The sequence below is a fragment of the Podarcis melisellensis genome (assembly GCF_964234715.1).
Source record: "Podarcis melisellensis genome assembly, chromosome: 8".
In the NCBI taxonomy this organism is placed as follows: domain Eukaryota; kingdom Metazoa; phylum Chordata; class Lepidosauria; order Squamata; family Lacertidae; genus Podarcis; species Podarcis melisellensis.
This window is the reverse complement of record NC_138540.1, coordinates 9438282-9465695: the sequence shown is the minus strand read 5'-3', so window position 1 is coordinate 9465695 and position 27414 is coordinate 9438282. Positions and strand designations below refer to the sequence as shown.

At 45.5% G+C, this 27414-nt stretch overlaps 2 protein-coding genes across 3 annotated transcripts in view; one reads left to right on the top strand and one right to left on the bottom strand.

The window, feature by feature from the left end:
* PTPN11 (protein tyrosine phosphatase non-receptor type 11) overlaps nucleotides 1–10475 on the bottom strand; it is a 31183-nt gene extending 20708 nt beyond the window's left edge. For both annotated transcript variants that reach the window (XR_014171267.1, XM_081923244.1), the window contains exons 1-3: nucleotides 10302–10475; nucleotides 3365–3487; nucleotides 1413–1607 (exon numbers count right to left, since the gene is read on the bottom strand). Coding sequence is in view for 1 of the 2 variants with exons in the window: in XM_081923244.1 (XP_081779370.1) it covers nucleotides 1413–1607; nucleotides 3365–3487; nucleotides 10302–10315 (332 nt within the window). In the remaining variant the exon portion in view is untranslated. The remainder of the gene's footprint in view (nucleotides 1–1412; nucleotides 1608–3364; nucleotides 3488–10301) is intronic.
* Nucleotides 10476–15584: 5109 nt separating this feature from the next.
* On the top strand, nucleotides 15585–24789 carry RPL6 (ribosomal protein L6). The gene is made up of 6 exons (XM_081923262.1): nucleotides 15585–15761; nucleotides 16520–16618; nucleotides 20369–20512; nucleotides 20740–20788; nucleotides 22266–22450; nucleotides 24586–24789. Exons 1-6 carry the CDS (start codon nucleotides 15612–15614, stop codon nucleotides 24736–24738), a joined length of 780 nt encoding a protein of 259 aa, XP_081779388.1. The 5' UTR covers nucleotides 15585–15611; the 3' UTR covers nucleotides 24739–24789.
* Nucleotides 24790–27414: the final 2625 nt, after the last annotated feature.

Below are 27414 nucleotides of genomic sequence, written 5' to 3'. Positions count from 1 at the left end.
GTTTATCACTGATTTTATTATTTTTATTTTTTAATGCTTTATTTTTTTAATGTTTTAAATAGTTGATTTTAACTGTTTTTACTAATAAATTTATTCTCTTTTCCTTCTTGCAAATCAAAATCAAGCGGCACATAAATTTTAGGAAACAGCTAAATTACAGTAAGCCCGCAGGCTACCCAGGGGGTTACATTTCGGGTACTGCGCCTAAAGCCAAAATCATGTATTGTCAAAACACACAGGGTTTGATGGCAGATGGAATCGCTGAAGTCTTTTTTCCTAGGCACCCGTCCTCTCTTTAGAAAAAATATTTATTTGTTTGCCAAGCGTGTAAAGCTGAATGCACACAAGTTAAATGTACCGTATTTTTCGCTCTATAAGACGCACCAGACCACAAGACGCACCTAGTTTTTGGAGGAAGAAAACAAGAAAAAAAATATTCTGAATCTCAGAAGCCAGAACAGCAAGAGGGATCACTGCGCAGTGAAACCAGCAATCCCTCTTGCTGTTCTGGCTTCTGTGATAGCTGCACAGCCTGCATGCGCTCCATAAGACACACACAGATTTCCCCTTACTTTTTCGGAGGGAAAAAGTGAGTCTTATAGAGCAAAAAATACAGTAAGTTGCGGGCTTACTGTATAGCCAAAAATATTTTAAAGGGCATAAAAGCAAGATGAAAAGGCAGTGTATACGCAGGGTGAGCTACCGCCTGCACTACAGAGCCACCACTGCAGGTGGCTGAAGGGTGGTCCTGCAGCGTCAAACTCAGGAGGGATCAGATGACCCAAGAGAGCAAGTGGGTCTCTCCTAGCCCTGGAAAGCTGCTGTCGGGCTTGGTTCACCAGTAGGCCTGACTCAGGGGGAAGCCGGCCTGCTTGCACCTAGACCATTAATGCTAACACTGGCCACACCCAGAACTTGCAGGGGCTACCTTGACGCCAGGGGCGTATGAAGTGGGGGGCGGGCCGCCCCATGTGTCACTTGGGGGGACGGGGACGAGATAGCCCCTGCCTCCCCCCAGCTATAGATCAGCCGAGGGAGTCCAGCGTCTGTACAGGCTGCCGCTCTCGCGCACTGTCCATACGGGCTGCCTCACAACGACCTTACAGGCTGCCACGCGTGCGCACTCCATGCAGGATGTCGCACATATGCACTCCGTGCAGGATGCCGCACAAGTGCAATCCGTACGGGATGCCACTTGCACGGCTGCCTGTATGGTCGCCATGCAAGCGGCACAACTGCGCATGTGTGGCATCCCGTACGGAGTGCGCACGCACATGCGCAGTCCGTACGGGATGCCCCGCCCCGGGTGCTGGAGAAGGTTCCGACGCCACCACAATCGCCATGCCCTATCACCAGGAAATAATCGTGTTTGGAGCCCAGCCGCCTCCTCGCACAGCTCCCGGCTTTCTCACCTTTCAGACGTGGGGTCAGCACAGTTCAGCGGATACTTCAGCTCGATGACGTCACCGTTCTTCTCCTTGAGCTGCCCGTGATGTTCCATGTAATACTGCACCAGCTCTGCCAAGGTGGCGAACTTCTCCCCTCCATAGAGGTCGTAGTAGTCGCCTGTATTCTGGATCTTGATGTGGGTGACTGCTCCATTGCGCCTGGTCGAGACAGCAAGAAAGGCGACTTACAAGAATGCATATATGATCACATGGAGCTGCCTTGTATCAAGTCTTTTTTTTTAATAATAATATTTATTACTTTTAAAAGTTACAAAAAAAGAAGAAAAAGAAAAGAAGACAAAAAAGAAAAGGAAAAGAAAAAAACAAAAAACCCAATACAATACAATATATAAACAATACAAAACACAACCTAAACCCATTAAACTAAACATAAATAAAGCAAAACAAAAACAATTTAAACACATCCTTCCTTTTCCATACTCTATCCTTCATTCCCTTGTTTCCTTGACCTCCTCTCACCTCCCTTTTTGTATCCCACTTCTACTAATTGTTTCAGCAAATCCTTTCCATCTTTCTCTATTTTCTATCATATTATAAATAACGTATTTTTTTACCTTATTTCCCATTAAGACTAAAATACTTATATATACTTAACTTCTTATAACATTTTTGCGAAATCCATAAAATATCATTCCACCATTTTTCTAGCAGTCATTACTTTTACAGTACTTCTAAATATAAACTTTAATTTTTCCAGTCTTCTTCCACCATCTCCTCTCCCTGGTTTCGGATTCTGCCAGTCCTTTCCGTCAGACCCATCTCTCCCCACCAGGACCGGCCTTGGATGTGGGAGAGCAGGTGGCAACTTGGGGCACCTAGCTGAGCTCAGTGTCTGTGTTTTTTGCTTTTTGTTTTTAAATCTAATGCCTGCAGTGAGCGAGAGTGGCAAAAAGCAAGTGTCTTTAATCTTCTTCCAAGGTTCTACAAGTTTTTTGGGTACTAACGACAATTAGCGTTCAAGTATGTTCATAGGGACACGGGTGGCGCTGTGAGTTAAACCATGGAGCCTAGGGCTTGCCGATCAGAAGGTTGGTGGTTCGAATCCCCGCAAAGGGTTGAGCTCCCGTTGCTCGGTCCCTGCTCCTGCCAACCTAGCAGTTCAAAAGCACGTCAAAGTGCAAGTAGATAAATCGGTACCGCTCCGGCGGGAAGGTAAACGGCGTTTCTGTGCGCTGCTCTGGTTCGCCAGAAGCGGCTTAGTCATGCTGGCCACATGACCCAGAAGCTGTACGCCGGCTCCCTCGGCCAATAAAGCGAGATGAGAGCCGCAACCCCAGAGTCAGCAACGACTGGACCTAATGGTCAGGGCTCCCTTTACCTTTATGTTCATAGAATGAAAACAAAAATTGTAGAGTTGAAAGGGACCTTGAGGGCCATCAAGTCTGTCCCCCTGCAATGCAGGAATCCACCTAAAGAATCCCTGACAAGATGGCCATCTGACCTCTGCTTTAAAATCTCCAAGGAAGGAGAGTCCACCACTTTCCAAGGCAGTCTCTTCCACTGTTTAACTGTTCTTACTGTCAGAAAGTCATTCCTGATGTTTAGTCAGATGCTGATGGGAAGGGGAATCCAGCCACACTGGGAAGGCTGCAGTTTCCCCACCCCTTATCTAAATTATCTGATTGGCAGTGGCTTTCGAAGGCCTCTGAACTCAGGCCAGGCTCCCTCCTCCCGCTTCGCTGCCCTCCTCAGAAACTGGGCTTCTCAACCTCCAAGGGGAGAGAGGAAAGGGGTTGCTGGTTCACCACACAATGAAACTATGACTATATTTGCATACATATGCTCTAGGCCAATCACCTGATTAAAGAGGTCTTAGTAAGGTTGTCAAATGGAGATCGAAAGGGACTGCCCCTAGGATCTCCTGCATTCAAAACTCTCTCTCATAATTGACTCACCGAACTGAAAGGGTGAAGTCCCCAGGGTTGCTCTTGCTGGGCCGGGCCAGAAAGCTGCCATCTACTCCTCGTGTCAGCAGGAGGTTCTCTGCCTCCACTCCGGTAATATTTGGGTGAAACCATCTAAAAAGAGAAAGAATGGTGGGGAGTGATAAAAATAGAAAGGAATGTAAGCTCTTTTTACATGCAGCAACAGCAGCAAGAATATTATTGGCCCAAAAACGGAAGCAAGAAGATTTACCGACGGTTGAAGAATGGAGGATGAAGTTAATGGACTATGCAGAATTAGATAAACTAACAGGAAAGATTCGAAACCGGCAAGACCAGAAATTCACGGAAGACTCGAGTAAATTTACGGGCTATTAGAAAAGTAATTGTGAAGAACAGACGACGTTTGTAGGGTTGCAAGAAGTTTTGTGAGGAGTATTATTAGAAGTATTGTAAAAATGGATAAGGGGGAGGATGATTTGTTAAGAGATGTAAAGGCAATATAAAGTTAAGAAATGCATAAGAAGTGGTTAAAATGGTGGATCATCAGAGGTGCTGATGGAAGTCCAGAAAGATTGTGTAAGTGATAAGTTTTGTGGTAAATTTTATAATTTATATGTTAAAATTAATAAAAAATACTATTAAAAAAATAAAAAGAGAAAGAATGGGGTCCCCCCGCAGCAACAAAAAAGGCATATTTTAGAAATCTAAGTCATTAGCAAAACCGAACAAATCTTCATAAGCTACTAGTCCTCTTTAAACAAAAACATATTCTTCACACATTGAATATGCTTGTGGTCCATCTGGCTCAATATTGTCTACACTGACTGGCAGCAGCGCTCCAGCATTCCAGACCAGAGCCTTCCCCAGCCCTACCTGAAATGCCAGGGATTGAACCCAGGTGCTTCTACATGCAAAGCATTGTGCTACCACCGCAGCACGGTTCTTCCTTTACTTTTGCGTCATCTATGGCGCGCTGATAACCTGAAAGGAAAGAGAACCAGCCCACTTGCCATTTACAGATGCTCCCCTGCAGGTAGCACCTGATCACCACAGGCAAGCAGCTGTTTGCATGCCTGAGTAAAGTACCATATTTTTTGCTCTATAAGGCGCACCAGACCACAAGATGCACCTAGTTTTTGCAGGAGGAAAACAAGAAAAAAAATATTCTGAATCTCAGAAGCCAGAACAGCAAGAGGGATCGCTGCGCAGTGAAAGCAGCAATCCCTCTTGCTATTCTGGCTTCTGGGATAGCTGCGCAGCCTGCATTCGCTCCATAAGATGCACACACATTTCCCCTTACTTTTTAGGAGGGAAAAAGTGAGTCTTACAGAGCAAAAAATACGGTAAATGAAATGGCAAGACTATGCGGGGCAAAATCTCCTCTCTCTCTCTCTCTCTCTCTCCTCTCTCTCTCTCTCTCTCTCTCTCTCTCTCTCTCTCTCTCTCTCTCTCTCTCTCTCTCTCTCTCTAAGACTTTCATTTGTGGGAGGAGTCCCATGAAAAGGTTTTGCATTGCCAACCGAGACTTCAAACAGAGTAAGACAAACCAACAGGGAAGGTACAACCTCATGCTTCACAAATGCAGCCGCGAAAGCTGATGGGGAATCCACTCCTGCCTTTAGAAGGTTCAGCTCCAAAGGATTCCTCTAAAGCGTGGAGCTGGCAGACTTCGCAGAGACTCAACACCATCCCAGCCTGGGAATACCTTGCAAATGCCCTCCATATATCCTCTTGGTCTTAGCCACCCACAACCATCCTTTCCCGTGACTAATATAGCACCTTGCCAGCAAAGGCCTCCACGCAAACAGCACCTTTCGCCCAGCGTTTGCCGCCTATGCTGTCAGTGCTGTCTGATTTATTTTTAGAAATACGGCTAACTTGAGCCAACGTTTTGGCTTAGGCTGCACTTCCCACCCTGGGGCAAAAACTCAAGATTCCTGAAAAGCCTAATGAGTTATTAAGCCTAATGGTAATTAAGATATTTATATACTGCCACCCAAGTATTTGTGCAGTGCTTAGAGCAGGCTTTCTCAACCTCGGCCCTCCAGATGTTTTGAGACTACAGTTCCCATCTTCCCTGACCACTGGTCCTGCTAGCTAGGGATCATTTGTCCAGCAAGAACCCTGGTTTAAAAAAAAAATACTACCAAGAAATTCATGCAAATCGAATGGCACAGGGAACTCTACACTAGCTACGTGTGCTCCCCGGTTCTTCTCTCTTCCTTTCTACCCCACTTGTCTTGAGCTTCCACCAGTTCAGTGGAATGGCTTCAGATTTAAAACGAAACCACGGTTTCTCTGATTTTTGAACCAGCACCATCGGGCGGGGCGGATGACTTGTATGTGTATGCCAAACCAGGATCTGAAGCCACAGCCCCTGAGGTTGGCTTGCAGTCCTTTGGGCCAAGGTGTGGTTTAGCATTAATCTAAACTGTCAATCCATGGTTTGAAATGTTCCACCCTCAGCAGCTGATATTTGGAATAGGATCCAGGGATCTTTGACAGTGGGTCTTGGACTTTTCCATGGGGAAAAGAAATGAATGATTCTTTTAAGAGAGGACTTTTTTGTATTTTTTGTACCTGCTATTTTACTGTTTTATTGGGGGAGATAATAAAAACATCATTAAAAAAAGGATCCAGGGATCCTCATGGAACGAAGAGCGAAACTATTCAAGCCACATCGACCACAAACCACAGCTTAGAATCAATCATTATTATTTGTTTGTTTGTTAATTTATTTATAGCATTTCTATCCCACCCTTTACGGGACGCGGGTGGCGCTGTGGGTTAAACCACAGAACCTAGGACTTGCCGATCAGAAGGTTGGCAGTTCGAATCCCCGTGATGGGGTGAGCTCCTGTTGCTCGGTCCCTGCTCCTGCCAACCTAGCAGTTCGAAAGCATGTCAAAGTGCAAGCAGATCAATAGGTACCCCTCCGGTGGGAAGGTAATCGGTGTTTCCGTGCGCTGCTCTGGTTTGCCAGAAGCGGCTTATTCATGTTGGCCACATGACCTGGAAGCTGTACGCCGGCTCCCTCGGCCACTAAAGGGAGATGAGCGCCGCAACCCCAGAGTCGGCCACAACTGAACCTAATGATCAGGGGTCCCCTTTATTTTTTGATCCCACCCTTTAGGCAGAAACGTTCTCTTTCAAAAATCAAGTGTAAACCATAGGTAGCACAAACTCCAGTTGGAAATTAATCTGAACTGGGCAAAACCACATTTCATAAAACATCATCAGATGTTCCTTGATGAAAAAAAGGAATCAGCAACGGCAAGCAAGCCACAGCTTGCCCATCACAACCAATCTATCAATGCTCAGCATCAGTCTTTGCCAACCTGGACTACAACTCCCACCAGGCTGACGGTTGGCAAAGGCTTCTCTATATGAACCACTGAACATGCACCTCAGAAATTCCCCATCATCCTCTGTGGCCTTCAAGACTTCTGATAGACAAATGTTCTTCAGCAGGCAAGTTGATGCAAAATGGGGTTCCACTGCAGGTGGAGCATGGCCACTCAAGACTAAGTGAGTCTTTGGCTTCAGGAAGGGCGGAGGCTAGAGCTGTGAGGGGCAGGGGGCAGCTTGAAAATCACTTCTCGCCATTCCCCACACTGCCCATTCTTTTTCAATACCTCTTTTCCTCTGACCTTCTACCACCCACCATCACAGCCCACCAGCAACATTTTTCCATTTCGCAGATTATGAAATGCAAGCTAACAGCACCTGGCAAATTCTTAATGGCTGTCACAGAATTTTGTGGGGGTTTGGCTGTGGGATTTAAAGGAGCCATTTTGAAAACCTGAAGCAGAGACCATAAAAAGCCCCAGACTCAACCCATCTAATGGAAGCCAGAGGAAGAATGGGAGTTCCGGCAGTCACTGGCCGAGGTGGCTGCTCTATTTGTAACTTTTGTCCCAAGGCTATCTGGGGCTCCATGTATATTTGGCTCAAGGTGGGAAGCGGCATTTTGTCAATGACCAAAAATAGAAGGATTTGGGGGTGTATCAAGTCAGCCGTAGGCCAACAAATTATGCCAAGTGGTTCCGGAAATGTGATCGGAACAGCAGCACTCAGACGTCAGACACTCATTTAAGGCTGATATACCACCCTGATTCTAGGGTCTGAGGCGTGCTATGCCATTTTACAAATACAGAGAAGAAGAAAATGGTGGCGGGCCTGCAGGAAGCATTTTTTTGAAATTATTTGCTAATGTAATCAAATATATGACAGGTTATACCTCACCTACAATGGGGAAAATAAGAAAATACAAAGGGCTCTTATCAATAAAACAAAATCAAGAATTAAAAATGAATATGCTTGGCAATGCTGGAGTAGAACTGGTATTTAAAAGGAAGTGAAATAACATCCAATCAAAAAATGTGACCAGGAGGGTAGGTAAAGGTAAAGGGAGCCCTGACCATTAGGTCCAGTCGTGGCTGAGTCTGGGGTTGCGGTGCTCATCTCGCTTTATTGGCCGAGGGAGCCAGCGTACAGCTTCCGGGTCATGTGGCCAGCATGGCTAAGCCACTTCTGGCGAACCAGAGCAGCACACGGAAACGCCATTTACCTTCCCGCCGGAGCGGTACCTATTTATCTACATGCACTTTGACGTGCTTTCAAACTGCTAGTTTGGCAGGAGCAGGGACCGAGCAACAATTTGAACCACCGACCTTCTGATCAGCAAGCCCTAGGCTCTGTGGTTTAACCCACAGCGCCACCCGCGTCCCTGACCAGGAGGGTATGGAATACAAAACTGACAAATTTTAGTAGAGGGAGGGGTTTGAAACAAGCCAGACATCAGGCACATTTTGCACCGGGCTCTCAACCACTTGCGACCAAGATGCCTGGGCACTGTTCTCAATTGCCCATAAGACTCTAATGGCAGCCCTGAAGGATCAGACCAAAGCCTTTTCTGGTCCATCAACCTACTTCTCAGAGTAGGCAGGAAGATGACCACAAGACAAGGCAGGGCACAAATCACATAGTTAAAACTATGAAATTCATTACAAGATGTAGTGATGGCTGCCAACTTGTATGGCTTTAAAAAGGGTATAGACAAATTCTTAGAGAATAAGGATATCAAAAGGGACATGGGTGGCGCGGTGGGTTAAACCACAGAGCCTGGGACTTGCCAATCACAAGGTCGGCAGTTCAAATCCCCGTTGCTCGGTCCCTGCTCCTGCCAACCTAGCAGTTCAAAAGCACACCAGTGCAAGTAGATAAATAGGTACCGCTCTGGCGGGAAGGTAAACGGCATTTCCGTGCGCTGCTCTGGTTTGCCAGAAGCGGCTTAGTCATGCTGGCCACATGACCCAGAAGCTGTACGCTGGCTCCCTTGGCCAATAAAACGAGATGAGCGCCGCAACCCCAGAGTCAGCCACGACAGGACCTAATGGTCAGGGGTCCCTTTACCTTTTTAAGGATATCAAAGAACAATCATAATAGCTATGTTCTAATTCCACTGTAGGAGGCAGCATGCCTCTGAACACTAGTTGCTGAGAATCACAAGCTGGGAGGATGCTGTTGCACTCAGGCTGTCCAGAAACATCTGGCTGGCCACTGCGAGAACAGGATACCTTTGTACAATAGGCAACATTCCAGCAATACAAAAGTCTGAGTTTTCAACACTCCTATAATAGGCAAGCGAGGGAACTATGATAGTTCAATGACACATTCCAAATTGTTCAAGGCATCTGGCTGGCCATTATGAAAGTAGGACGCTAGACTAGGTGAGCTTTTGCAGTGTTCTTCTTCAGTTCTTAATTTGCCTAAAATCCCCTTCTACAGCTAGTGGTCACCACCCCATCTGGCAGTGGGAAATTTTATTAACACATTTCTACCCTACCTTTTAGGGCTTCTGGGAAATATTTAAAACACAGAAAACATCCAGGACAACAATACAGCAAGATACAGATTCAAAGTTTAAAATTCCACAGATTAGTAATGCATTGCACGAAGAAGGATCAAAAACAAAACAGCCAATCACATTACTAAAACAAGAGAGCAAAGAACAGCCACAGACATTTAAAGTTGATAGCCACATCTTGCAGTAGGGAGCTTTTTTGTGAAGAAGCAGGGCAGATCTGCACCATGCGCTTAACGCACATCCAACACACATTTAAAACACATGACTTTCCCCAAAGAATCATGGGAACTGTAGTTTGCTAAGAGGGAAACTTTTGATGTATGGTGTAGTAGAGACAGGTGAAGTGATAAGAGCACACTCAATTATGCAAAAGATGAGAGAGGATGTAGATTCCCAAAGCCACCTTTCCTTGGAACATGGGTTGCTTGGCTGCCCGTGAACCTTTAAGCCTTGTAAAGCCCCAGGCTTATATGTTCTGGGAACATCGGTGTTCCTGGCCTCCAAAGTCCCCTCCCTCCCCACACACAGTCCAGCACAGTCCCCACAAATCTCTGCAGCGAGTCAAGGCTTGGCCAAGGGATCTGGCTGCCGACCCGCATCCAGCACACATTCCAAGCAAGCACACCATGACTTCCCCCGCCCCCAGAAGGAATCCTGGGAGCTGCAAGTCCGAACACACAGCGAGAGCTACAATTCCCAGCACCCTGGGCAACCTACAGTTCCCAGGGTTCATTGGGACTCTCTCATGGGCTTTAAACGTGGCGTTGCATGTGTTTTTACATGCATGGTGTGGAGAGGCAGAGTACAAGCTCGCTCTCTTCGCCAGGCTTGACCTGGGGGCTGTCTTCATTGCAGGGGGAAGGAGCCCCTGTGCTTCTCCGCCCCCCCCGGCCCCCATACAGCCTGTCCTGCGGCAAAGGAAAGGCCGCCCCCACCTCACCCCACCCCACTAAGGACCTGAAGGATTGGGGCTACCCCCCCCACCTGTCCCCATGGCAACAGCAGTGGGGAGGGGCCAAGCCCCCTTCCCCCACAGGAAGAGCGGAGGGGCGGGGCCTGCCCTTCTTCCCCGCTCACCTCCTCGAGGTCATCTTTCCGTCTCCGGCTTTCTCACATGGGGCCCCGTCGCCTCACGGGGAGCCCGGCCCGGGAGGTGGAGAGCAGAAACCAACCCGGGCCCGGCCGCATTCAGGGCCTGGGAGGGAGAGCCACACAGAGCAAACCGTCGCAGCCACTAGCGCGTCACACGCCCGCGACGCGGCGGCGGCGGCGGGTCCCGCCCACAGTGGAGGAAAAGGGACACCTCCTAGAATGACCATAGAGACAGCCGAGGCCAGAGAGGCACGCAGCCTCGAGTTCTGGTATTCATTGGGAAGCAGCCGCTCTTGGCGGAAAGTCTCCGCACGGCGCTCTAGACAGCAGCACATCTATGGTTGGCACCCTTTCCATGCTTGCATGTTGTTGTTTTCCTATTTTGCAAATCTGGGTGGTTCGGTTACCAGCGCCTGATATGAATAATTTCCAAACTTTATTTGAATGCATGAAAGCTGCAGCAAAATTGCTGCAGTCCATGCTTTTTACAAGTTGGCTTCACTGCTTGAACTTGTCCTTACACCTATATCTGACTCTAGATTCAGGTGGGTAGCTGTGCTGGTCTGAGGCAGTCGAAGCAAATAAAAAAACTAAAAAATTGTCCAGTAGCACCTTAGAGGCCAACGAAGTTTGTTCTGGGTATAAGCTTTTGTGTGCACGTGTATCTGAAGAAGTGTGCATGCACACGAAAGCTTATACTGTATCCAGAACAAACTTAGTTGGTCTGACTGTGGGTTAAACCACAGAGCCTAGGACTTGCCGATCAGAAGGTTGGCGGTTCGAATCCCCGTGATGGGCTGAGCTCCCGTTGCTCGGTCCCAGCTCCTGCCAACCTAGCAGTTCAAAAGCACGTCAAAGTGCAAGTAGATAAATAGGTACTGCTCCTGTGGGAAGGTAAATGGTGTTTCCGTGCGCTGCTCTGGTTTGCCAGAAGCGGTTTAGTCATGCTGGCCACATGACCCGGAAGCTGTACGCCGGCTCCCTCGGCCAGTAAAGCGAGATGAGCGCCGCAACCCCAGAGTCGTCTGCGATTGGACCTAATGGTCAGGGGTCCCTTTACCTTTTTAAGGTGCTACTGGACAATTTTTTTCTTTTTTTATTTACTTCAACTATATCTGACTAACATCCTAACTTCATATATCTGATAAAATCTACTCTCGATCATGAATACTCAGGCCAATAATAAGTGTATGAGTCTTTAATGCACTATTTTACAATGTAGTATAAAATGTATTTTAATAAGCTAGATTTATTACATATATTCCATAATTTACAAAAATAATATTCATCCATATATCTTCCAGTAATGGACAAAACGCAGCCAGCTTTCAACAAATATTCAGAGAACTGCCAATTTTATTACATTTACACCCCACCTTTCTTCCATCACAAAACCCAAAGCAGTGATTCTCAAGCCGTCAACTATCCAAAGCAGCAACCAAAAGCTCTGAGACCACACTCTCAGACCAAAAATGTTATTTATATTGTGTTATGATAAAAGAAGAAAACGTATCATAAAGCATGTTTTACAACAGATGGCTCCTTTTGTAATGTTTTGTAATGCTGAAGAGGAAAACAGCAAAGCCTCTTATGGAACCCTGAAAACAACCAAGTGTGTTATAGAACAGTATAAGGCAGGCATGTCCAAAGTCTGTTTCGGGGGCCTAATCTAGTCCGCCAGTGAGTTTAATCCAGCCCCTGTGGCAGTTTATTTCCTGGGGCAAAATCCTAAAAATACCTCAACAACTTCAACCCTAAAAAAAGATTAACAACTTTGGTCGGCCTTCACGACCCTTCACTTCATCAAATCTGGCCCTCTTTGAAAAATGTTTGGACACCACTGGTGGTTTTCATGGACTGCCTGTAGTTCCCTGTGACCTGTGGGGGATTTTCTGCTGCAAGTTCCAAAGATCTCAGAAAAAAAAAGTTTTGGATTTGATATCCCGCCTTTCACTCCCTTTAAGGAGTCTCAAAGCGGCTAACATTCTCCTTTCCCTTCCTCCCCCACAACACTCTGTGAGGTGAGTGGGGCTGAGAGACTTCAGAGAAGTGTGACTAGCCCAACATCACCCAGCAGCTGCATGTGGAGGAGCGAGGAAGCGAACCCAGTTCACCAGATTACGAAACTACCGCTCTTAACCACTACACCACACTGGCTCTCTGCAATAAGTCGGAGCAGGGCTTTAATGTGTCTGTCCCTGTTCTTTGGAAGAGTATCCCTGTTGAGATCAAAAGGCACCCATCATCTGCACTTTCCAGAAACCATTGAAGTTTTTTTTTTTTGTTCCAACAGGCTTTGCCAGCTGGATAAATGGGTCTTTACCACTACAGTGGTACCTCGGGTTAAGTACTTAATTCGTTCCGGAGGTCCGTTGTTAACCTGAAACTCTTCTTAACCTGAAGCACCACTTTAGCTAGTGGGGCCTCCTGCTGCTGCTGCGCTGCCGGAGCACGATTTCTGTTCTCATCCTGAAGCAAAGTTCTTAACCCGAGGTACTATTTCTGGGTTAGCGGAGTCTGTAACCTGAAGCGTATGTAACCCGAGGTACCACTGTAATGTCCACTTGTTTGGATTTTAGTCTGGTTTTAAATGCATTTGCTGTAGTTGTGTTTTTAACTGGTTTTATGTGTAAATTTATCTTATGTGCAAATTGTCTAGAGACGGTGGTTACATTAATTGTAATAATGAAGACGTCGATCCAGTGTACACAATCCAGGGGAAAGGCAAATTAATTGCTAAGGATCATTAGGCAAGGAATTGATATAATGCCTGTCACACAGCCGTCTATGCTCCTTTCGGAATAGCAGCTACGACCACAAAGTTAGTTGGCATCCGGCTGTCTCGGGAGACAATAGAGGAGTGAGCCTTTGGGGGTGAAGTCAAACTGTGGGAAGGTTGTTTGTTGTCCTTTAGTCGTTTAGTCGTGTCCGACTCTTTGTGACGCCATGGACCAGAGCATGCCAGGCACTCCTGTCTTCCACTGCCTCCCACAGTTTAATCAAACTCATGCTGGTAGCTTCGATAACACTATCCAACCATCTCATCCTCTGTCGTCCCCTTCTCCTTGTGCCCTCCATCTTTCCCAACATCAGGGTCTTTTCCAGGGAGTCTTCTCTTCTCCTGAGGGGGCCAAAGTATTGGAGCCTCAGCTTCAGGACCTGTCCTTCCAGTGAGCACTCAGGGCTGATCTCCTTCAGAATGAATAGGGTTGATCTTCTTGCAGTCCATGGGACTCTCAAGAGTCTCCTCCAGCACCAGAATTCGAAAGCATCCATTCTTTGGCGATCAGCCTTCTTTATGGTCCAGCTCCCACTTCCATACATCTGTGGGAAGGTTACAGCACAGTAAACTACATCCCCCAGAGTGCCTTGGGTCGCGCGCGGTGACGTCACGCCCGCTTTCTCTTTTGCGCCCAGGTCCCGGATATTGCCTCTTTTTCCCTTCTCCGAAGGTAAGTATGGCGTCGCGCTGGCGTTTCGCTCCTCAGGCCCGCCGTTATAATCCGCTGCCATCCGCTTTAAAGAGGCACCGAGCGAGGTTCGGATAGGAGCAGGCTCCTCGGCGGACGTGCGGCGGGCGCTGCGGGACTATTCTTTTGGTCGGCGGGGTGGGATTCCCCGGCAGGCGCCGCCGGAGTTTTAGGCCGTCGCGGATTCACTCGCTTGGCAGGCCGGTGGTTTGCAGGGGGCTGCCGTATTGCACCGAAGAGGCGCGCGGCTCGGAGGAGGAACACGTGTTGTCACTGTTCTTGGGTGTCTGGCGACCGGGGGTGGAGAGGGGGAAGCATCTCCGACCCAACAGGTCGCTTGAAAGGTTTTTCAACGGGAGGAGCTGCCGGCTTCTTAGCCGCACGATCTTGCAAATGGTTTCCGCCCTCGGGTTGGTCGTGGCTACGTGGGAAAGACTTAACGCGTGTCTCAGGTGTTTCTCCAGAGTCGCGCTCGGCCCATCCTAATACTGTCTCTTTTAGGCCACGATTTTACCAGCCTCGATGCGTGGCATGTTTTGTGGATGGCCCTTGATTGGTGCATTGGGTTGGGTCTTTGAGCATGAGAAAAGGGTCGTGTGTTCAAGTCCGACCTGGGAATCTCTCTGTAGACCAGTTGGCAGGAGTTCTTTGTGAATTTTGTCGCCTCCTTACAGCTTCTTTTTAATAGTCATGAATATTTATGAAAAGCAGGAAAGTGCCTATAGGATGCCAGTCGTGAAGTGGGCATTTTGTCTAAATATAATATTTTTTAACCTTTTCGACCAGTGGGGAAGAGTGTTGCTTGCAGGTTTTCCCATCCAGCAGGTTATTCTTCTGTTCTTATAATTCATTGAGGAGAAGGCTATCAATGGCTACTAGCCATGCTGGCTGTGCTCTGCCTCCACAGTTGGAGGCCGCAATGCTCCTAACGTAGGAGGAGAGAGGACTCTTGTGTTTTGGTCCTGCTTGCAGGCTTCCCACAGGAATGTGGTTGGCCACTTTTCAAAACAGGATGGTTACAGCATGCCCTGGTTATATTCTTAAAACAAGCCTTCCCTCTCCTCTTCTAGGAGGCTAGAGCTGTAATCCTACCTAAGCTTGCTTAGGAAAGCTATCATCAATTACTTTGGCATTGTTATAAATAAATTTGCATTGGATCTAGCATAGATAACAGCTCAGGGGGTAAGCTTCATGTACATAAGCTAACTGAAGTACAGAGTTAAAAGACCAAAGGGAGACTGCAACATATCTAGTGTAGCATAGACATCAGTGGATCCATGGCCATCATATATTTAATGCTCATAGCTTCCCCCCCCAAAAAATTCTGGAAATTAAAGTTTACTCCACACAGAGCAAAATTCCCAGCACCAACTACATTTCCCAGGGTTCTTTGGGGGAATTTGTGTGCTTTAAATTATAGTTGTGTACGCAGCCAATATTGCAACATAAGTTTTTGTGGACTACAGTCTGCTTCATAATGGATAATTGCCACCACATACACGTGTGTGTGTGTGTGTGTGTGTGTGTGTATCAGAGAATATATCTTAAAGTTAGGATAACAGGAAGAGGCCTGTTATCATTAAAGAATGTGGTCTTTATTTTAGTTCCATGCAACTACTGTAGCTCTTTTTTTATATTTCAGAACTATTCTTTATCCCAATGAAGCAATGCTGTATTGATTGTAACTGTTGTGCAATGTTGAGGGCTAGAAACTTTTTTAAAACAAAAAAAAAACCTTAAATGTCTTTTTCCATTGTGCAATGCTCTTTTCCTTTTTCTTGCTTATGTTCTGCAATTTGCTAATGTTGATTTCTCTGCTTTCTAGATGGCGGGCGAGAAGAAATCAAAGAGGGTTCGGAAGGTTCATGCCAGCCGCAACCCAGTGCTGGCCCGGGGAATCGGGAAGTATTCCCGGTCTGCCATGTATGCACGGAAGGCCATGTACAAGCGCAAGTACAAAGCTCCAGAAACTAAGGTAGGGGGAACTAGCAATCTTTCAGAGCTCATAGTAGGTAGAGCTGCATAACTTACAAGCTGCCATTTAACATACAGAACATTTGCTGGCTCGCAGCTTGATGAAGCCTTTTTTAAAGGGCTAGATAAATTTCATTTTTACCCTGCTGTTCAGTGGAAAAGGAGACAGGAATGAGGAATAAACCCAGCTTAAACACTGGTTTTTATAAGTGATCTTCCTGGTGTGGGGAGTGCAGCAAGACCTCTGCAGCGTTCTCTTTTTTAACCAATTGTTGGGGCCCTTACTGTGATGTACTTCCTGGGAGGCAGGGTGCATCCTCCCAGTGGCTCTGGGTCTGATGGGAGATGCCAGAGTTTGCTTCCCTTTAATCCTGCAATTCCTGGGCAGCTGATGAGGCTGAATGTTCTTCCACCTGTGAAGGGAGGAAAAGAGTTGTAGTTGCACCTTCTGTGGCTGTTGAATGACCGTCAGGTTGGTCTCCGTGTAATAATAAATTCATATCTCAACAGCTGTTGGCCATGTTGGTGACATTGAACCTCCACATTTAAAGGCAGTGTACCTCTGAATATCAGGTCCTGGAACAAGCAAGAGGGGAGGGGGTCTTGACTGGGCTCAGCTTTTGTGAACTTATCAGAGGCACCTGGCTGAATCTCAGCCAGATTTTAAGTATGAGGCAGCAGAGCTTCTCTTCTGCGTTGCATTGGAAGCTAGTTTGCAAATATATTTTTAAAGTAGTTTGTGTTTTGTTTTGTCTTCAGATAGAAAAGAAGAAAAGAGAGAAGGAGCCAGCTACTATCACGAAGCCTGTTGGAGGTGATAAGAATGGAGGCAACAGGGTGGTCAAACTTCGCAAAATGGTAAGAACTTGTCTGTAAGCTGGTGCACTGTAGCAGTTAAGGCTTTCAAGTTTGAATGTGCCAGGTCTGGTCTCAAATTACACCTACGTTGTACACTTGCTAGCTGACCACGTTCCCTCTTCCATCTTGCCACTCCCACGTAGTAAATGGGGAATAAAAAGCAGGTTACAGCAGAAATTATTGCAGGGGGAGGTGTCAAGCTACAGGTGCTTGCATGTCATCCATTAAATGCTGCAAATCCCTTATGAATAACGGAGCACAGCAGAAATTATTCAGGCTTGAAAACTCGCTTTGGGGGAGTACATTCTGCCTAGTGGGGGCTGAGTGCAGCCAGAGTACAGATACAAAAGTTGGTTCTTTTATTCTTTTTAGGCATAACAGATGAACTTAATCTGTGGGTAGGCTGGCTAGTAAAAAAACAAAAAAAATACTTTAGACTAGGGTGTTCACAGTGCTATAGTTCTCTTCAAATAGCTTAATTTTTCCTCTCAAAGAAATTTGGCTGCTTCAACAGTCTGTATGGCATGACTGGGCCCTGGGTAGATCAGGATCTACTGGTAAATCTATGGAAAATTTGCAATAGGCTGGCAAGGGCTTTAGGTTCCCAAGTACCCTACTGGACAACAAAACCACTTTTGGGCTACTGAAGTGAAGTAAGTAAACCAGGAGTGGACTTTTGCATGGAATTATTCTGAGCTCCATTCCACCCTGTTAACAGTACTGAAAGCAAATTCTTTGGCTCAGAATGTGCTAAGAGGCACCCTGTTTTTAAATTCTTATTAATAGTATTTTTTATAAAAGAAAGAACAAAGGTGAATTAAAGGGAGGAGGGATGTAGCAGTGTGTATCCACACATAAACAAGCATTTTCCAGCTCACAGTGCTGCTCCAAGCAGACGGATTTAGATACACAGCAATATACTTCTGCTTACAAAGAAAGTCAGCTTAGGCATATTCAATAGATGCTCACTATCCAGAACTTGCTCTCTTGTGACAGGCAGCACATACAGATACACAAGTGTTTCAGCAAGGTTCTCACTCTATTACTTGCTTAACAGTTGGCAAGAGTTTGTCCATCTGATGTTAAAGGATCAATCTCTTTGCAGTCATCAGGGCCCTTGGATACCTTCGTATGTTGTCTGTTAGCTTCCACAACAACAGAATGTAGTTCAGAATTATATAGAGGCAACCATGCTTTCTATCCTGTGCTACTGAACTATTATATCTTTTTTTATTAAATCTTTATTAATTTGAATTAAGAAAAATAAAATGCAATGACATTTAATACAGACACAAAGTGAGAAAATAAAGAAGAAAGAAAATAAAAAGGAAAAAAAGAGAAGGAAAAAAAACCCCACATAATCCTATACAGTCATACCTCGGGTTACACCCGCTTCAGGTTGCGTTTTTTTGGGTTATGGACTGCCAAAACCCAGAAGTACCAGAATGGGTTACTTCCGGGTTTCGGCAGTCGCACATGCGCAGAAGCGCTAGATTGCGCTTTGCACATGCACAGAAGCACCAAATCACAACCCGCGGGTTGCTAACGCTGTGGGATGCGAACGTGATCCGTGCGGGATGCACGTTCGCAACCCAAGCATCCACTGTACATTTCATAGATGTAAATGCCATATCATATTTACAAACTCACAAAAAAGAACAAAAACATTACTATAAATCAGCTAAAAAAGGCTTCCAAATATTTTCATTTACTATATCTATTCTTTCCTTTATAATGCACAATCTCAAATTAACTTAATTATTTTCGTACGTCCGAACATAATATCATTTCCACCTTTTATGTACAAGAATCACTCTAGGTCTGCCAGGAGATTCTTATTCTTACAATATTTTTTTAGGTATTCTTTAAATATTCTCCATTCTTTATATACATTCTGTTTAGATTGATCTCTTACTCTCCCTGTCATCTTTGCTAGCTGTAGATTTCTATCATTAGGGCTTGCCACTCTGCTATTGTAGGTATTGAATTTCTTGCCACTAATATTCTGGCTGCCGTTGCTGCATACATGAACAATGTTTTTATATTTTTTCCTATTTCTGTTGGAAATATGCCTAGAAGAAGGGTTTCTGGTCTTTTTTTAAAATTAAGTTTAAATATCATTCTAAGTTCATCATAAATATTGTTCCAGAAGTCTCGGTTCAACCACATGCAGTTCAACCACATATGCAAATATTTATATCAGGCAGGCACCTTCAGTGGTACTCTTCAGCAGCACCTGCTAAAGAGACATGTTTTCTTAAAAAGTTGATACAGGTTTTAATCTGTTTTTAGTCTGTTTCACTTTTTGAAGATCTTAAATTATTGTTAATTTTTCTTATAATTTTATTTGCAAACCACTTTGAAGTATTTTATAACAAGCGGTGTGTAAAGTAAATACCGTACATGCCTAAGATACTTTGGTTCTTTATCCCTTCTGTTTCCTGTTTTCGATTTTGTTGCTCACTTCATTTTGTATCTGTTGAAAAACAGACTAAAATTGTTAATAAAAGATGAATTAAAGCAGTATTTAGTGCTGTATTATTGAAACCTATAGCCCCTTCACAAATGAAAGCAATTGCAGGATATGACAAAATTGTATGTGCCAAATTTGCCTGATCTGTGCAGAATCGCCAGCTGATAGCCAACTTAGTAATATTGGATCAAGTGTAATTTTAAGTCTGACTGAAACCTGCATCTGAACTAGTGAGCACAGTGCTTGTGAACACTTAAGTACAATAGTAGCATAGCCTCTGTTCTTTAATTCTACTTATGTGTCTTTTGTACCTGACGGGCTATATCTTGGGGTTCTGCTGAAAGGGAAATCAGTTCCCATGAGCCTGAAATCTGCCCCCTTCCCCCGCTGTGTGCAGGAAGGGGAATAGCATGATAATAGGAACACATCTGGACTTGACTAATTAGGAATGATACAGTGGCTTGCTGCTGTTGCAGCATGATTGTGCAAAGTGTGTACGGATGATCACAGGTGGTCTGCATAAATGTTTCTACCTGTAGCAGGTGACACTTGAATCAAAACAACCGCCTGCTTATTCTCTTGTTTAAGCCACGGGGGGGGGGGGGGAGATTTGTCCCTTTGGGTATTGTCAAACTCGTATCTGCCATTTACCCCAAACTGCATGATCAGTGAGTGTTTGCAGTCCAACAGACAAGTGGCAGGCCACACCTGCTGTAAAGTATAAGCGACAGCTGAATGTTTTAAATCCTTGTGTGGTGAATGCTCACCTAATGTTCTTCCTTTGTAATAAGATACATTCCTACCATGCAAATAAGCTCAAAAACAAATTGAGATAAAAAAACCAACAAATTGAGATTTGTGCAGAGAATTAAACATTGCATTATCAATTTTCACCATTTCTGTGCAAAGTAGAAAAGGGGCCTGTGCAGGTGTCCACCTGTCTGATTTTGTGCTCTGTAGGGGTGTTGTCTGTCTTTGCTTTGATATGTTTAAAGACAGATGAATGGAAAACTTCATAGGCAGCTTTCTTTAATTGCATCGGTGCTGTGATGCTTTGCTGCACAAGAACACATTCAGATCTATAGATTTCAGAATTGGTTGCATATATGCCAGCACCGTATGCTGGAGAGGCTGCTAGACCTTTGGGCTGTTGGGCAAACACATGGCTGGGATTTTTCCACATCAAGCATTTAAAGTGTCAAGAATGAGTTCTTGGAAGAAAGGGGGTGCTGAAGTCAAAACTAGACTGCGAAAGCTAATAATTCCTCTCCTTTCAGCCAAGGTACTACCCAACAGAAGATGTTCCCCGCAAACTCCTGAGTCACGGCAAAAAGAATTTTGCCCTACACAAGAGGAAGCTGCGGGCTTCAATAACCCCAGGAACTGTTGTGATCCTTCTCACTGGTCGCCACCGAGGCAAGGTAAGGGGAACTCTGTGAATGACCCTTATGCTGAGCCATTATCTGCTTTTCTAAAACAACCTGCAGTTCATAAACCATGGCTTCAGATTGTGGTTGTTAGCAGTAAGCGAGCCAAAGTTCAGCTATGGGCAGTTTTCAGACATAAGGTTAAACCATAGTTTAGTGTTATTTGCAGGCGATTGGTGTTCCTTCACCCTATTTACAAACCTCCTCTGTCTTGTTTTTAGCGTGTGGTCTTTCTGAAGCAGCTCGGAAGTGGTCTGTTGCTTGTAACAGGTAAGCTAATCTTACATCGACAGCTAGGTCCTATAACATTTGCTTTCCTATACAGTGGTGCCCCGCAAGACGAATGCCTCGCAAGACGGAAAACCCGCTAGATGAAAGGGTTTTCCGTTTTGGTGGTGCTTCGCAAAACAAATTTCCTATGGGCTTGCTTCGCAAGACAAAAATGTCTTGCGAGTTCCTGCGGGGGTTTTTTCCTTTCCCCCCCCCCTTTTTCCCAAGCCGCTTATCAGCTGATCCGCTAAGCCGCTTATCAGCTGATCCGCTAAGCCGCTAATGGGCTTGCTTCGCAAGACGAAAAAACCGCAAGACGAAGAGACTCGCGGAACGGATTCTTTTCGTCTTGCGAGGCACCACTGTAATCTCTGCTCACCTGGATTAACTATTCGATGCATTTTGTATGTTGGGACTCTTAAATAAATTTCATTTCCTTCATTAAAACAAATACAGCCATTATAGGGTGGAAGTAGTGAATATAGTAAGTACACCTCAAATATTACCACAATAGTACTTAACACATAGAGCTCTTTGACCTATTCAGAGAACTTTGTGCTAACTAGTTGTAACCCGTACGCTAGGCATGGGGGACCTGTCACCCTGCAGATGTTGATGAACTGTGGTTCTTTGGCCATGGACCAAGCTGGCTGTGGCTGGTGGCGGTTCAGAGTCCAGCAATATCTGGAGGACCATGTCATGCAACAGCCCCTAAAGGTGAATCACTATTATCCCACGTGATATGAGTGCAGGGGTTGAGTTTGAGAAAGAGTTCCATTTGGTGACTTCGTGCCAGGGGCAAGGTTCAAACTGGGGACTTGTTGATTGATAGCTATACACACTTGGGAACAAATTCTGTTGAACTCAGTGGGATGGATATCCAAATAGACTTGTAGCATACTAGTTATCCCTCAAATACATTACTTACAGTAAACAAATCATGGAATCCCACTATTGTGTGGTGAATCTTAATGGATTTTACCCCTCATATAGTGTGCACTGCTTTAGAAAGTACTGTGCAAAAAGCAGTAAATGTCACACCCAAACTTGACAAATGGCACTTCCAGGATTACTTTCAAGACCCAAAGAAACCACACCCCAACAATATCTTGTGCCGCTTCTGAGTTCTATTTCTGTTTCCTTTTTTACCCTGAAAGCCACTCTGGAAGTTCTTGAACCAAGGTGCAGTAGCAGGTACTTGGCAATAAATATGTACTTTTTTTTTAAAAAAAGTGTGTTTTCCTGTCATTCCCAGGCTGTTTTGCCAGTTTCCTTTGCTGCCTGCATTTTTCTTGAGAGTATAGAATAGCTGGATTCGCTTGTTTTGTTTTTCTTGGGGGTTTTCAATTGATTCCTTTGAGCAGAGCAGCAACGTTGTGTCCCACTTGAATGGCAGGAAAACACATACCAGCCGGGATTTTTCCTGGTGCCTCAAGGCCACCGTATGTCATTCACTTGTCCTGTGTCTTGCCTGCAGGTCCCCTGACCATCAACCGGGTCCCCCTGCGCAGGGCTCACCAGAAGTTCGTCATTGCCACTTCAACCAAGGTTGACATCTCCAGTGTGAAACTTCCAAAGCACCTCAGCGATCTTTACTTCAAGAAGAAGAGGCTGCGTAAACCCAAACACCAGGAGGGGGAAATTTTTGACACTGAGAAAGAGGTGAGTGTGTTTTCTGGGTGAATGAGATGGGCCAAAATGTGTGTGTGTGTGTGTGTGTGTGTGTGTCTGTCTGTCTGTCTGTCTTGAGCACCCACGAGTTAGCAAATCTTGGAGAAAAAAAACAGATGTAGATTTGCAGGCCACCAAATCTTTGTACAGTGGTACCTTGGCTTACATACGCTTCAGGTTACAGACTCCGCTAACCCAGAAATAGTACCTCGGGTTAAGAACTTTGCTTCAGGATGAGAACAGAAATCGTGCAGCGGTGGCGAGAGGCCCCATTAGCTAAAGTGGTGCTTCAGGTTAAGAACAGACCTCTGGAATGAATTAAGTACTTAACCCGAGGTACCACTGTATTAAAAAGTCTCCAGCAGGATATCCCCCAGATAGCATGTCAGAGAGGGGTTTGGCCCACCTGACAACTCAAGTAGCACCTTGATTAGAACAAACTGCAAAGCTCTGCTGTTGTTCAACTTATTTGCTCTAACCACAGAATGTAAAATATCAGAAGGGGACCCGAGAGTACTTTGTATGTATCTTTGATATACCTAAGTTCATAATATTTATTGAATGAAGAATATACCAGGCTAAAGTGGTGCTTCAGGTTAAGAACAGTTTCAAGTTAAGAACGGACCTCCAGAACGAATTAAGTACTTAACCCGAGGTACCACTGTAGTGACTCTTGGGGGGACTGCTGAACAGAAGTGAGTCCAGCATTGTGCATTTGACTGTTGTGATGGTGTTAGTGTGATATATACAGTTTTCTCCAACTTTGGGCCCTTTGCATGTTTTGGATTCCAGCTCCCAATGCCCTGGCTAGCAATGATGGGAGATGTAGTCCAGCAAAATATGGGGCCCTGGCATTAGCACAGTTGAGCTGCCTACCTCCTTCAGAAAAAGACTTGCCTTCCACAGAACAAATTGGACCAGATTTTAGGTGCAGCTTTTATCCTAAGCTTGCAGTAAACAAAAGACCTTCCATGGCAGGGTTCAGCAAACTTTTTCAGCAGGGGGCCGGCCCACTGTCCCTCAGAACTTGTGGGGGGCCAGACTAATTTTTTTTGGGGGGGGGATGAACGAATTCCTATTTCACACAAATAACCCAGAGATGCATTTTAAATAAAAGCACACATTCTACTCATGCAAAAATGCGCTGATTCCCAGACCGTCCATGGGCTGGATTTAGAAGGCGATTGGGCCTTAGTTTGCCTACCCATGTTCTATGGGGATTCATTGGCTTGCAGAGCTCATGCTCATCTGCTACATTTTTATTTATTTATTTTTTACAGAAAAATTAGCCTTTAATCAGATTGCTTGGTTGGGAGGGAGAGCAGCCCAGCACGCAAACACCGCTGCTTCCTGTTGTCCTGTTCCCAATTCTTTTTCCTAGACCACGACATACACACAGGTGTGCCAGTACAGGAAGTGAGTTTCCCACCATAGATGGGGAAATAGCAGCCTCTGCTGCTGCTCCCCACCCCTAAGGGAGCTTTTGACAAACAGGAGTTTCAGAAACATTTTGTGAAATGGCATTGGCAAGCGTGTAGAGAGGAGGTTTTGCTATTTTAAAAAGAATTAAATGTCACTGGGTATATTGAAGTACCGTTTTTTCGCTCTATTGGATGCACTGGACCATAGGGGGAGAATAGGAAAAAATATATATATTTCTTGTTCTCCCCCTCAAAAACAAGGTGCATTCAAGAGCAGGCCTTGCCGCTGTCCCCTGAGCTTGTGGGGCTGGCAGTGGGGGAAAGCACCGCATTCCCCGGGCTGCAGGCAGCTGTCCGCAAGCCTGCGGAGCCCGGTGGGAACTTCCCACCGGGCTCCACAGGCTTGCGGATAGCTGTCTGAAGCCTGGAGCGCAAGAGGGGTTGGTGCGCACCGACCCCTCTCGCTCTCCAGGCTTCAGCGAAAGCCTGCATTCGTTCCATAGGACGCACACACTTTTCCCCTTCATTTTTGGAGGGAAAAAAGTGCGTCCTATAGAGTGGAAAATACGGTAGTTCTTTGCATCCTAGTCCACAGCAGCAGCCAAGAGGAAGCCGGAGGTGTTGTAGGCCCTGGGGAGGCTCCCTGTTAAAGCAAAGGGCGCTAAAGGGTGAACAAATGATTGATGCGCTGTTCTGCTTTTTCAGAAATATGAGATAACGGAGCGACGCAAGGCGGACCAGAAGCACGTGGACTCCCAGCTCTTGCCCATCATCAAGAAGGTGCCTCAACTGCGAGGCTATTTGCGTTCAACCTTTTCGCTTTCCAATGGCGTTTATCCTCACAAATTGGTTTTCTAAATTGTCTGGAGACACCACAGTAAAGTTTGGAGAAAAAAGAACCCTACAAAATAGTTTTACTGGTCGTACTTCCTTTCTGTAGAGTTTAATTCTGCTTTATCTTGACTTAAACAGCTAACTATCTGAATACTCTTTTGCAGGGGCTGGATGGAGGAAGGTGGATGGTGTGGGATTTCTTTTTGACAGTTGGTTAGCCGAGGGAGCTGTACCAGAAGTTATTTTCCTTAGGTTTTCATTCTCAGTAGACCTATGCTGAGAACCAGCAGTCTCCTTACGGATGGCACTGTTCCCAAGTGCCCTCCTTTCATTTTGAAACTCTGCAGGCCTTTTTCAAGTGGGCATGGTCAGAATTCTCATACTCATTTCAGTAAACTAAAGGAAAGCCTGCATGGGTGATTCAATAAGGAGCGAAGGAGCTTTGGCCTTTGTGGGCTGTGTGCCTACATTTCACCAAAATTGCAGTTTGAGACTTGACCCTGAGGGTTTTAACATCACAACCACATACTGCGTCCTTTGCTATTTATACATATATTGTATACATTGCATTTAATTCTGGGTTTTTCTTTTGTTTTAATACCTAAACACGATGTAGCATATTGCGGGTATCTGTAAAGAGTGAGATAACGGCTGGTTGAAGAATCTTCCTTTGTTATCTATTTGTTCAATAAGATTTATATGCTGCATAAAGGTAAAGGACCCCTGACAGTTAAGTCCAGCTGTGAACGACTCTGGGGTTGCGGCGCTCATCTCGCTTGACTGGCCGATGGAGCCGGCGTTTGTCCTCAGACAGTTTTCCAGGGTCATGCAGCTGGCTTGACTAAGCCGCTTCTGGCGAAACCAGAGCAACACACGGAAACACCATTTACCTTCCCACCGGAGCGGTACCTATTTATCTACTTGCACTTTTTGGGGGTGCTTTCGAACTGCTAGGTTGGCAGGAGCTGGGACTGAGCAACAGGAGCTCACCCCGTTGTGGGGTTTCGAACTGCTGACCTCCTGATTGGCAAGCCCGAGAGGCTCAGTGGTTTAAACCACAGCGCCACCCATTTAATTGTTGAAAAAAAATTCAAAGGGGAAAGACTGATTCCATGCGATCCTGCTTAGTTTACAAGGCCAGCAGTGTCTTTGTAGCAGATCAAGAAGTGAAGGAGATAAGACTTCACAGCTGAAGTGGAAATCTCTGCACTTCTGTACACCAGGCGTCTGAATTGTGCAGAGGGAGGGGCTGTACCTGCGAGCTATTAAAATGAGGGCCTTGAGTGGTACACAGTGTTAGTCATACTTAGGGTAGACCCATTGCAGTGGGCCTACTCAGGGTGTGGCTACCACTGAATACTGTCCATTGCCTTTTCTCTTCATGTCAACTCTGCCTTCATGCTTTCACCGTGTTCCAGCAGTCCAGTTCTCTACCGTAGAACAAGATTTAATTGCCAAAGTGTGGCTGGCCACAATTTGTCAGTAGAGGGAGCTGGTGTGTGTAGTGTTTGTTGCAGGTGTGCCTTCAAGAAGTAATCTATTAGAACAGGGCAGTCCAACAACTCATACCAAGTGGGCAACAAGAATAATTTGACACGGAACCCACAGGCCACACACGGAATTAAATTTCCATATCGTTAATTATAAAGCGTTTGCAGTATAGTTGATATTCTTTAATATACATGATATATTTATGTATATATAATTACATAACTAATAGTTTTAATTTATTTATTAAACAAGTTTAATACATAAACACGGTGTGTCACTGGCAGAGAAAGATGCACAGCACAGAAATACAGAAGAACCCGGGATCGGGGTTTGGGAGAGAATCTTGAAATCCCACCTGAGAAAGATCTGAGGTCAGGTATAAGAGCAGCCCTGAAACAATTGCCACCATGTCCCATCTCTCCCACTCAGTTGCAGTCCAGACTACCTCTCTCCTTGCCCATCCTGGAGAGGATGGAGGGAAGAGGCAGAAAGTCACAGATCCAATATCCCCTTTCCTTACCAATATATAATAATAAAAATAATTTTATTTATTCCCCACACAAGACCGGGCTCAGGGTGGCTAACAACCAATAATAAAAACAAGTTGTTTAAAATACAATTTACAAAACAAGGTTAAAATGCAACATTAAAACATTAGGATGCAGCCTCTTCACAGGAGGAGAAAGGAAAAAGAAGGAGGCGGAGGGAATCAAACTGATTCTAAGCCAAAGGCCAGGTGGAACAACTCTGTCTTACAGAAATCAGATCCCGCAAGGCCCTGGTTTCATGAGACAGAGTATTCCACCAGACCGGAGCCAGTTCTGAAAGGCCCTTGCTCTGGTTGAGGCTAATCTAACTTCCTTAGGGCCCGGGACCTCTAGGGTGTTGCTATTTATGGACCTTATGGTCCTTCGTGGGGCATACATGGAGAGGTTTGGATGTGTGACATTAGAATTGGGGGTCTTAAAAATCCCCCCCTTGCCAATCTAAAAGCAGGAACCTGAGTTTGCTCTTTCCTACCAGCTGTACAGCTGAGATCTATCTACCCTGACTGCCCCAGCCTCCACTACTCCCCACCCACCCCACTGGTCCTGCTTCTCTAGATCCCTGCCATGCCCTTGACTTGCATGCAATTGGGACCATGAGGAGCACCTCCAACACACCAGTAGCAGCAGCACCATCACCACATCTCTGCAGTATGGCCAAAGC

Excerpts from the sequence above, each read along its gene's own strand:
- RPL6 (XM_081923262.1), top strand. The coding sequence starts at position 15,612 with ATGGCGGGCGAGAAGAAATCAAAGAGGGTTCGGAAGGTTCATGCCAGC. Across the intron at positions 20,789-22,265 it reads TGGTCTGTTGCTTGTAACAG|GTCCCCTGACCATCAACCGG; the intron begins GTAAGCTAATCT and ends TCTTGCCTGCAG. Across the intron at positions 22,451-24,585 it reads TTTTTGACACTGAGAAAGAG|AAATATGAGATAACGGAGCG; the intron begins GTGAGTGTGTTT and ends CTGCTTTTTCAG.